The 12833-nt window shown below is 35.2% G+C and overlaps 2 protein-coding genes across 3 annotated transcripts in view; both read left to right on the forward strand.

Annotated features, from left to right (window-relative positions):
* LOC134666788 (protein scalloped) overlaps positions 1–12833 on the forward strand; it is a 68078-nt gene that overhangs the window by 3090 nt on the left and 52155 nt on the right. The window lies entirely within an intron of this gene.
* On the forward strand, positions 7148–10228 carry LOC134666667 (uncharacterized). The gene is made up of 3 exons (XM_063523894.1): positions 7148–8649; positions 8754–8873; positions 8969–10228. The coding sequence occupies exons 1-3, from the start codon at positions 8514–8516 to the stop codon at positions 10171–10173; spliced, it is 1461 nt and encodes a 486-aa protein (XP_063379964.1). The 5' UTR covers positions 7148–8513; the 3' UTR covers positions 10174–10228.

Consider the following 12833-nt stretch of genomic DNA (forward strand, 5'->3'; position numbering starts at 1 on the left):
TCGCGGAGAGCTTCAATTACAGTATCAGTCGGAGTTTCGTATAGGTGCCAAGAGTTATTTTGGTCAATACGGTTGATGTTTTTATTGCGGAGACGCCGGCGACTCGCAGCGACAAGCAATAAGACGTGTAAACTGCTGACACTTCAGGCCCTCACGCAGCGTCGCACCTAATGGCCGATTCCGAACGATTTATCACGTATTCTGTCTTAGGGAAATTGAATTTAGCGCCATTTGCCACTTCACTGATGGCTTTGTTCCTTAATTAAACTCTTCTATTACGTACACTCTCTTCAGCTCTTAAAAAACAGACGCCGTTCGTTCCTCTTTATATGCCTGTGTATTTTTAGTGCTTTTATCTGTGTACTGTCTTAATAAAAAAATCTTTTTTGCACCCTTTCGGTAAATAATGAACTGTACTAAATGAATAATCAAATCAAACAAATACTTATTGTGTATAATTGTAGGTATATGAGTAGAAAACTTTAAGTTAATGCAATTCATGTCTTCATTTAATAAGTTTATTGATAATACTCATCATAATTAATTCGGTGAGTTTAAACCTGGCCACCAGTTAAAGAGCAGCAATAAATTATCTTATTCAGATAATTCGCAGTGCTGTGGTTTATTGACGAACTGTTGATGGCACTCCGGATGCTGTAATCGTAGAACTCTGCCCATTCGCTTACTCGACCGGCTCGTGTGACCGAGCTCAGCAAGAAACGACCATTCTATAATAAACGTGCGACGCTATTCACTCCACATCATCTTTCACAATAAGAGATTCAAAGAAATGTCCATTGATATTGCTGACAATAATGCAGTCATTTTTTTGTACAAAGGTAAGCGACTATTAATGATTGCAAATTATGAATCAGCTCGAGTACCTAGTACGTAACCACTGCTTATTAACACAAAGACAAATAAGACAAATAAATAAATAATAAAAATAAAGACAAATAATCTTTCATAATCGCTGTAGATAGTCGAAGAGTTACAGTAAGAGGTTACTCAAATAAGAAGTGTATGGGAATTTAAAGATACGGCATCGCTCATGTTATACCACAGCCTTCAGTTGCAACCGTCTATAGGCTGCGTACTATAGAACGCTTAGGTACTATAGAACAGCTGTATATTTGTTTGCCATCAAAAAACCTTTACCCGCTCTCTTCATTTTCTTGATTCTTGACATTTATTCCGGTTGCTTTTGCAGCTATGAGATACTGCTTTTTATGACCGTGGTCCGCTTCGGAACTCCTATTTCCATTTAATTAAAAAAAAAATTGCAATGAAACTCTTGAAAATCAAAGTTTTAAAATGACTCTTTAATAATAATACTCACGGCCTGATATTAATATGTTGTATTATTCAAATCGTTGAATACAAGTAATAATACTCGATATTTGATCCTCGTAAGACCCACCATAGAAAGTTTTCCAATTTTTAATTTGAACCTTGTTTTATAAGTAAATTGGAACAAATTTCTTTTGTTTTAAAACGCAATGAAACAAATGAACTACTTTATTTGTTCCATGAAAGGTTCAAATTAGATTGCAACGAATTTGTACACTTTAATGTACATTTAGAGTTACGAGGATAAAATAATCTTATTTTGATAGAAATATAATGGATAAATCTCAGTTTGCCCTAACGAGCGGGGTATTGAATGACGACCACCGTGCGCGCGGTTACGCTACCTGCTCTTATTGACCTGCGGAAGGTTCACTCCCACTAATCCCTCGAACAACCTTCCCGACCACGAATCAGAGATACTCCGTCTCCGAGTGGTACTACTTGCGGGATGCCTTTGATACCTAACAGCTTACTATGCAAGATTGATATAATAAAATAATAATAAGTACGTATGTACCTATTTATTTTATGACTGAAGTTTTAATTTAACATTTTAATCTTACAATATTAATATTTGTATCTCCATTTTGGATTTCACGGGCCTATAAATCCCAGTCTTTTGATAGGCTTGCGAGGGATGGGGATATAGATCCATCACGTAGAGGCCCTTTGGAGAGCTTTAGTTTTGTTTTTATTATGTGCGTAATTTTAATGGATATCGTTTGATATCTGAAATAAATGGAATTGAATTGAAGCGAATAAATAAATGTATAAAATATACAGTATACTGATGAATAATAGTTCAAAAAAGCCTCCTAAAACAAGAGTTTGGTAAGAATTATACCTACCGACTTTTAAATAAACAAAGATAAAACGATTCTTATGACTTACAGTCGAAACCTGAATCATTAAAAGGAAACGAGTGAGGTTGACTAGTATTTGAAGGAACTCTTGCATAGATTTCTAATACAGTATTAATATCAATTCTTTGTTTTCCACACTGTAATACAGATTAAAATTATATTATTTTTCCTTAATATTTAATATTTCATAGTAATAACAATCAATCATAATTAATCATAATAAATTTCTTTATTGAAGTCATCATAAAAAAAAATTGCAGCTCTGGAGATGTTTGCGCCGTCTGTCCAGTAGCCTCGCTCTATTCTCGGATGCCTATTTGTGGATTACCTCTGGTGTGGAACCCTCGATATTATCTCGGCGAAATGAACCATACTTTCAATGCTATAAAGCTTAAATTTTATTATTCACGTACGCTACTTTCGACCTTCTAATGTCTGGAAGAGATGAATGAGAAAGGACCCTCTCACTCGCCTCTTATTTATCTTAATTTTTCCCTCAAGAGAAGTGACAAACGGGGATTACGGCTGTGTGAAATCGGTTGTCATAATTATCATCATTGTTCAACAATACATAGTAGCGATTATGCTTGCTTTAAACTAAATCGAAGTAAACATTATTTTCTCATTTGCAATTAAGAGAAAGAGAACGATACGAAAATTTTAAGAGCAGTTTCCAATGAAAAATTTATAACGAGACTGCATGTCTCTCCATCGGCTGGCCAGCGCTTGTAGTTCAATCAGTGTTCATTGATTGCCTATCGATATTTGAAATTTTGCGGCACACAAATGAAAATGTTTTTCTTTCATTTACAGTGAAACAAAACAGGCATTCATCCTCACGGGACTGAGGATGAATGCCAGGAAGGTTTGAAGAACCATAAACATAATACACTTAATTAGGAGTAAAAAAATCACCTCAAATCGCATTTTTTACTTTTTGTCGTGTTTTTCGAAAACGGTCAATATTTTAGAATGTCTTATTTATGTATTAGGTATGTATGTACTCGTATGTATGTATTAATCATAATAAATATTCGAGTAAATATTTATTTGCAACAAGTTTAAATATCGTATATTTATTTAATATTAGGAAATCGTCGCTTGCACCAATTTAAGAGCCAACAGGAGTGGTCATTTCTCCATACAAACGTAGTCCTCGTTTTCCTCCGTGGTTTTTGAAGCTAGAGCAATGATTTTTTCAACACAGATTAATATTGTCAATATCTGTGTCGGACCGTTTTGCTTTTTTTGATATTTTTGTTTTTTAAGGCGCTAGAGCCCTTCAAAAATGGCCAAAATGGCCTAATTGACTATGCCGCAATGAGAGGCGTGGTATTCAAAACTGATATCAATTAGCCAAAAAAGCAAAACGGTCCGACACAGATAATTTCATAATCATTTAGATTTCCAAATTTGGTTACGATTGGTTAAGTTTTGGAGGAGGAAAAAGAGGACTACGAAACCTCGATTTTTGTCATTTTTACGCAGGATTTTTCGCCTCAGCTGCAGTTGTCCCTATCGCACTAATTTTAGGGGCGGAGTCAAGTTTCTAAATACGTACACAACCAGAAAAGTGATGGGCAATAGTCGACATTTAATGTCGATAATCTAGTGATGTAAGAAGTTATCGATAAACCGTCTTGTGTGAAAATATCTAGATCCTCCTAAGACACAAGGGGTTTTGCGTTGAGAGGGAACACATTTTTGTAGTTACATAGGTACAATCTATTTTGAACTTTTTGATTCTAATATTTCAAATAGAAAATCATTTATTTACAAACAATATATATACAGTGGTACAACTAAACGAAATTAATAACTAGCTTAAATCTAAAATAGGCCCCTGAGGCATTGTACCAAGGATGCTGGCGGCATTTCCCCGCTGTATCGCAATACTGATACGTTGTGCGAGGTAGCCGCCAGCTCTTCGGTCATCAGTTACGTCAACCAGACGCTTCGCGATTTCTGCCAACAACTTACGCGCGCTGGGACCCCATGGACCTAGAGTTTCAACTCCAAATGGTACAAAATGGTACTCTCTACCGAGGCTTTTATATTTCAAATTAGAAATCAAAATCAAAAATATTTTATTGCATGGTTATGGGTTTACAACATTTTTAGGTACAGTCACGCTCCGTAATTGTCAAGCAATTTAAGGTCCTAGCTAGGGAATGCAATCTCGCACCAAGATTGGCGATTCGAGATCTCGCACGAAAAATCCGAATCGAGATTGGGTGTTTCGAGATCTCGACAGTCAGATTTTCGGGATCGAGATTAATATCTCGACGAGATCTAATTTGACAAAGTAACTAAAAATGTGTTATTTTAATCAATAATCTCTAAGAATTCCATAGATATAGACATCGTAAAATCGGGCGTATCGAGATATTCCTAGGAATATAATGAAACGCCGACATTTCATGATCTGCCTAGCGAACACCAGCCATTTTGCGCAAACCTCAAGGTGTGATATTCTGATATTCCTATAGTCTATAGGCAAATTAAACAAAAGTCGTCTCCTTCACGATTTTCGTCGACATCTCTTCTAAATACCTAAAACTGGTATGGAATGGACGTGTTCCTCGTGGTCTCCAGAATATGAATAAACCGGTTTATATTTTATGGAGGGGGGGGGGACGTGTCGAAAAAAAGGAAGGAAAAAGTGGGCGGCCGACCAGCATTGATATTTGTTCACGTCTTTAGTCCTATGGGACCGATCGGTTCGTGTGAGATGTCGTTTGAAAGAGTATTAAACGTGCAATTATTGTTTTATAATAACCGTAGTCATTTACAAAATATTTAAAATTTATGATTTTTTACCGTGCATGGATGGCATAAGTACTGACAAAACATGCGTCTAACTCAATACATTATAACTTTACCGCAATTAATGTTATTATAAAATATACGAAAAATTTCATTAGCTTTCCAAAAACATAAGTTTTATTGATGTATGATATTATACATATAACAAAGTAATGATGAATTTTGTTCCGTCACGTAAATGGCGGGCGACCGACCTCAACTGATCATTATTTCTCGGGTTCTATTTTACTGATCAATTGGTGATGCATACCATTAGAAAGAATATTAAACATACTATAATTGGTTTCTAATAACCGTAGTCATAACTGTAGTCATTTACAAAATCATTGAAAATATGTATATGATTTCTCGATCAATTATTTTACAATGCGCCCGCTATGAAGCTAGGAATATCAAAGAATGCATTGCTCTGATGGATCTGCCGTCTCTTTCATAAGGAAGATCGTGATATGCCTGGGTTAATATTAGATCAGGAAATGGTAGCGTTTCATGATACGCCAAGGATTACGATTTTACGATATGCCGCCGACATACTACTTATTTAAGGTACCTCATGTTATATTTTGAAAATAACAACAACAAATTAAATATTTAACATAAAATCAATTTTAATTTTTACTTTACTTCTATGAAATGCTATCGATGTTAAACCACTATTTTAAAGGTAGTTTAAAATAGTGGTTTAACATCGATAGCATTTCATAGAAGTAAAGTAAAAATTAAAATTGATTTTATGTTAAATATTTAATTTGTTGTTGTTACTTAGAAACTGCGTAACAATAATAGAGCTAAAGCCGGACACATAATAGCACTGCCTGAACAACATGAATCTAAGGTCATATATTACTTAAAACAAAGTATTTCACTTTCAGTCTTGTTCGAGATCTCGAAAATATTAATCGAGATCTCGACCGAGATTGCATATATCGAGATTTCCTGTCAACTAGGTTAAATTTCGAAAATACGTGCGAGATCTAGCGAGATCCCGAAATTGCGAGATCTAGATTGCATTCCCTAGTCCTAGCTGAATTGGTTGTTTCATACACTTACTCTTACTCTATAGAATGTCCAATCCTGCCTTACAAAGACGTTAATATTTATATTTGTCATGTCTATACTTCGTTTCTGAGCATTATTGAAAAAAAAATACTTGATACTAGTATTAACCACTAAGTACATAAATAGGGTAATTCGCCAGTAACAGGCCACTATTAGTAACTGGCCACGCCAAACCAAAAATGAATTCTATTCACCTATAAATAGAATTCATTTTAGTATAAGGTGGCCAGTTATTGAAACCTTATGCCTACTAAAATGAATTCTGTATAGAGGTGAATAGAATTCATTTTTAGTTTAGGGCGGCCAGTTACTGGCGAATTATCCTATTCGATATCGAGTTCCCTAAACGTAAGCCGGGTAAGTAAAAAAGTTCAATCGCAATAGGGTAATTCGTCAGTGGCCACCCCAAACCAAAAATAAATTATATTCACCTATAAATAGAATTAATTTTAGTATAAAGTGGCCAGTTATTGAAGTTATTGAAACCTTATACTAAAATGAATTCTGTTTATAGGTGAATAGGATTCATTTTTAGTTTAGGGCGGCCAGTTATTAAAAGTGGCCAGTTACTGGCGAATTACACTACTTAGTAGTAGCAGTAACAAAAAGTGGCAATGCAAATTGCAATCAGTGAGGTGCGCTCCAGCGCGAGTACGGGCGCACCGCACGCGTCTGTGTGCGTGCATTACACATACAAATACAGTCTCTCACGCCGCGGTTACGCCCCGTCAGAGCGACGGGTATATTCAGCTTGAAATCTCAAAATTGACTTTTAGCTCAGCTCCCGTTTCGTCTTAAGCCCACTCCGATTATTGAATAGATACGTACCTGGATTTCACACGCTCAATTCCGCGCGAGTGAAATGCGAATTGACTGGCTTCGAGTTGGTAGGATAGCAATATATCGCAATCCTGAATACACCTAGGAATAATTTTCTCGATTGACTGCACTGTAGATACGTGTGTTGCAGGCAACATTCGATATGAAGCTCACTTTGAGTTCACTTGTTAAACTATCGTTATAGTTGGAATCAAATAGTTCCCGCCAAGGACTGAAAAACCGCAAAAGACCGGTAACCTAAAATAAAGGTATCAATTGAATAGGTACCCAACAGTAATGGTACCCGAATAAAACGGCAAAATACCAGTACCTAAAATAAAGGTATCAATTGAATAGGTACCCAACAGTAACGGTACCCGAATAAAACGGCAAAATACCAGTACCTAAAATAAAGGTATCAATTGAATAGGTACCCAACAGTAACGGTACCCGAATAAAACGGCAAAATATCAGTACCTAAAATAAAAGTATCAATTGAATAGGTACCCAACAGTAATGGTACCCGAATAAAACGGAAAAATACCAGTACATAAAATAAAGGTATCAATTGAATAGGTATCCAACAGTAACGGTACCCGAACAAATAGAATTTAACAGGTACCTTTTTGAAACGGTACCGTTAAGGCTAACCGTTTGAAGTAGGTACCCGACCGAAAAACAAACCGCACAATACGGCTGTTCCATATCAAAAGCTAGTAAATGACAAATTTCTCAAAATTTGTTTTTATGTTATTTGGACTAGCGTTGAAAATGCCGGAAAAATCAAATGTTTTGTTCGAGAATTTATTAAATTTTCGTTTTTGTCCGTTTGTTTCGGATTTTTAAAGAAAAAAACCAACCGACTGATAAGCGTAATGACACAACTGTGACAACTGAACTGAACTGACACTGACACCGATCCGATGTCAAATGTGACCAGTATTGAGAAAAATAACCGATTGAAACCTGTTTCAGTCGCTTTTTTCGTTTTATTCGGAAAAATTGAAGCGGTAAATCTCATGGTTTTTTCCGTAAAAATCCGAAAAAAACGAGCCGTTTGGAAAGAAACGCGATTTTTCCAGAAATTTTTAACGCTAATTTGGACCCACCTAGTAAGTCCTCACCCGATTACAAAGACACCTGCTCAAAAATGGGCATAAATAACGGAGATTTTGACACCTTCAAACCTAGTAAGTAGCATGTGTAGTGACGGTTTAACAAAATCTAGGAAGGTACTGGTAACAACTTGGTGGTAGAGTCTGACCAGCGAGTCGCTGCACAAGCATTTTTACAGAATTCTTCATATGGCAACAATTTTATCTGTCAAAAGTGTCAAACAACTGTCAAAATGTTGACAGCTTCTGTTACCAAACAATATTGATATTTGTGTCACATTTATGTGAGTTTTTATTTGCAAACATATGTTTGACCAGCGAGTCGCTGCACAAGCGTTTTTAGAGAATTCTATATATGGCAATAATTTTAGCTGTCAAAAGTGTCAAAAATATTGTCAAACGAGTTTACACATAACCTAGATTCTCAAATTCTCATGTTAGTTCATTCGTTACGGAAGTTTATAGTTTATATCGTATTATAATGGCTAAACCAATTAGAAGCAGTGTGAGGAGCATGTTATTTAAGATAATCTGTAACTATAATCAAGTTCGACACGACGAAAATGAGAGATTACTAGAAAAGAAGCGAATATTGGACGAAATCATTCAGGCGACCGGTAAGTCATTATCAAACAATGTTGATGCTTCTTGTACCAAATTTAATTTACGAGATAGGAACATTTGTTTGTATTACTAAACTTATGATTTATTTATATTACAGCGGGCGTAGATGACGAAAATGTTAGAGAAACTATTCAAAAGCTAGCAAGCGAACTGAAGAATGTTATTGATAATAACGCATCAGAATCAAGTTATTTAGAGAAAGTGTCTACTATGACAGGTAATATAAATAATCTATATTTTCACATCTAGGTTTATTAATATTTTAGTGTTCTTTTGTTAAAATTCCTATTGTTAAAACTGTTTTTTTTTCAGGTGCAAGCATTCGTACACTACGCACAATTAAAAAAGAGGGTTCTATTAACCAAGGCCAATGGAATACGCCAGGGAAAAAACGACCCCGGCCACCAACTGTGTCAAATTTAGACAATTTTGATGTGTCAGCCATCCGTAATAAAATTAATGAGTTTTATTGCGTCAAAAAGCAGGTACCTACTCTAAGAGCCTTACATGCGGATTTGAAAGAATCTATAGGATTCTCAGGATGTTGTGAAACACTGAGGAAAATACTACACGAGAACGGATTTGAGTTTAAAAAAAATAAAGAAGAGCGCTCCATCCTCATGGAAAAGTTTGAAATATCTGGGTGGAGGCAAAGGTTTCTTAGAGCTATACATAAAAAACGGGAAGAAGGAAAAAATATTGTGTATCTTGATGAGACATATGTCCATCAAAATTACAGACCGAAGAAGTCATGGCAAGGGCCTTCAACTTCCGGTTTAGTTGAAAAAATTTCCTCGGGTAAGCGGCATATTATAGTGCATGCTGGATCAGAGCAAGGATTTGTGCCCAATGCTTTGCTTGTTTTTAGCACAAAATCCAAAGCAGCTGACTATCATGATGACATGAACAGTTCTAATTTTTTAAAGTGGCTACGAGAAATGTTAATCCCAAATTTGACTGAGCCCAGTGTAATTGTTATGGACAATGCCAGTTACCATGTAACACAAATAAATAAGCCTCCAACCATGCACAGCTTAAAGGCTGATATTCAAAAATGGCTAAGGGAAAATAATATCCCATATGAAGAGTGTTTCAAAAAGGAGGAATTGATGTGCCTCGTTGAGGAAAATAAAATTGGTCCCATATATGCAGCAGAGGAGTTATTGAAGCAGCATGGGCATGAGGTCCTTAAATTGCCTCCATACCATTGCGATCTAAACGCTATTGAGTTGATATGGAGCCTCACAAAGCGAAAAATAGCCAGCAGAAATGTGGGGCTACCGGGTTCAGATACGGAAAACTTGATCCGAGAATGTTTTGCAATGATTACCCCGGAAGATTGGAAAAAAAGTACAGACCATGTAATAAATGTGGAACGAAAATACAAGTCTAAGGACAACATTACAGACACTGAACTAGCTCCATTCATAATAGAAGTTCGGGAAAGTGACAATGACAGTGATAGTTCTCTGTCAGGAATTGAATTTCTTGAATCCGATTTCGATTATGATTCTTAAATAAATAGGCACCTTCTTTATAAACTAACAATATTAAAAGTAGATTGAAACTAAATTGTGTTTTCTTTCATCTACCTTCAGTTCAGCTCCATTATACAATATGTGACTTTTTATTATTACTAACTTTATAAGTACAACGGGAAGCATAAATATTTCCCTTGTGAAGGTTTACTTTAATAGCACAAGGGAAATATTTATGCTTAATAAATAATCGCCTGTAATTAACCCGAGTTCAAAACTTCAAAATAAAACACAAATAAAGTAATTTTTAATCCTATCAAAAATATAAATGTCATATGAGAACCAAGTTCAATATTATGACATATGCCTTGGTTGTTGACTTCAACGACCAAAGAAATGAGATTTAAAGGGTGCCGTTTAATGGTCAGTCCTGAAATTTATTTGTAACAACAAAGTATCATTTTCTATAACTTAGGAATCTTAGGATAATATAATAACTTACTTCTTGTACAGTTGAAGTAAAGATATTTATGTTTACTACATATTTTTGTAATGATTGACTGATTAGTCTACTAACAATTCGTTCCTTCGTTTTTTAGTATCTCTGATAATAATGATAACTATTCAATCATATTTTTAATTTTTAAGTGGGCTAAATTAGAAGCCAGGGGTTATAATTGCATTGCAACGATATCCTCAGTCTGTTTACTGTATTAAATTTACAGTCTGCTACGTTGCAGACTTCAGTCAGTCACTAATCAAAACAAAAATTAATTACGTATGAATTACCAAGTATCAAATTACTTTTTTTGCACTATGCTTCGTGTTACCAGTTAAAGATTTTTTGAATTTGCCGCTTTTTTTTTGTGCAGCCACTCGCTGGTCAAACCTTAACTAGTGGGAAAAACCCCGAAATGTCTTGAATATTGATAAGTGATACACCAGGTTCACACCTAAAACGAGCACTTACCTACTAGGTATTGGAGTGGGAATAATTATGTAACACAAAACATCGGTGCTCACGTTTTCAAAGTTAGTAAGGGGTATAAACGTGTATAAATACAATATTATTATATAATATTGATGTTGATACATGGAATAGTTACTAAGTAGTTATTCATGTAGAAAATTTATTTTATTAAAATTTAAAACATTTTTTGAGGCTGTCACATTTTATGTTGTTACGCGCTTCTGTAAAATTTGGTCTGATGCACTTACTGGGTTTTGCTATGGGACAGCCGAATAATAGCTTGTCAGATTTACTTCTAAGTTCAAACATTTGACACATCACATCACAACGCCCATAGAATGTAAACGTGCATGGCCATTGAAATTATAAATAAAATTCCGTAATAATATAAGGGCTTGTCAAGTACTTAAATCAGTAAAATATATTTATAATAAATTTTAAACATATTTGATTTTTTTAGATCATAATTATGGGCATGGCACACTGCGTCCGATTCGCACTTCGCTCCGAAGTTTGAGCGAGACAACGCTATGCGCGTATTATAGTGATATCCCGCTCGCACGTCGGGTCGTGCGAATTGGACGCAGTGTGCCATGCAAAGAATATAAGTGCTATGCCCCATAATAGTAATTGAATATTTTACGATAATAATTTACCATGTATTACCAGTTACCAATTTTTTTTAAAGCAGTGTTGTGACCGATTGCCGTATTCGAACTTCAAGATATTCACAAGAGACGACACGTACTAGATCCATTCTAGATACGTTATAGTTTAGATATAAATTAGTTCTCTTTTGCAGCGCAATTCAAGCAACCAATGTCACTTTTACGTTAGATGCGTAAGATATCTACATATTAGATGTGAATTGGATCTTTAAGTCATATCCTGAGGAAATCGTTCAAGAGTATCTCCAGAATCGCGCAAATGTCAAATTTGACAGGTTAGATCTTAAACATATCGTTATCGTATCTTGGTGATGTCTAAAAGATATCTAATAGATGTCTATTTCAAAATCCGAATCGGGCCCCGAGTCTGTCATTTCGATTCATATGACATTTCCATAAGTTGATAAAAATCGATTATAAATGTATAACAATAAACGATAGGTCCATCTTTATTCACGTGATATAACACCTGTCACTTTTTAACACCATGGGATAGAAAGTGACGGACACCGTTTTATCACGCTGTCACGTAGACAAGAATGACCATCATATCCGTACAGGTTAACTACAATTAATAATATAAATAAACGAAACAATGCTAACAAATAAAATAATACAAACATGCATAAATCCAAACATATTTCATGTGATGTGTTGCCAAGGCCAAGCGCATTATGTATAAAGCTTTTACACTCGAAAGTTATCAGATCCCGTAGTAGGTACCAAGAATTTTACTTTGTAAGTCCTAACTTACTTCTTACTCTACAGGGTGATCAATCCAAATGGGTCAGTATGGAGAAGTCAGAAACTATGAGAGATAGCAAAATCTGTTCTTAGGAACCATGGCTTCGATTTTAGATTTAATAATAATGGCATTAATTTTTTTTTTAAATCTATCATACATAACCGGGATTCGAACATGGTCAATATTCTTGTTGTTTCTTTGTATGGCAACTTTTAAACGATGCGTGATAGGTGGGGGGTGCTCGGCCAAATATCATAGAGGGCCCCGAGACAAAACAAAGTACATTAAAAAAAATCAAAATGCCCGACTTTTTTTT

This window comes from Cydia fagiglandana, chromosome 8 (genome assembly GCF_963556715.1).
Source record: "Cydia fagiglandana chromosome 8, ilCydFagi1.1, whole genome shotgun sequence".
Taxonomy (NCBI): Eukaryota; Metazoa; Arthropoda; class Insecta; order Lepidoptera; family Tortricidae; genus Cydia; species Cydia fagiglandana.

Coding starts and splice junctions, on each gene's coding strand:
- LOC134666667 (XM_063523894.1), top strand. CDS start 8,514: ATGGCTAAACCAATTAGAAGCAGTGTGAGGAGCATGTTATTTAAGATA. Junction 8,650..8,753: donor CGAAATCATTCAGGCGACCG/GTAAGTCATTAT, acceptor TTTATATTACAG/CGGGCGTAGATGACGAAAAT. Junction 8,874..8,968: donor GAAAGTGTCTACTATGACAG/GTAATATAAATA, acceptor TTTTTTTTTCAG/GTGCAAGCATTCGTACACTA.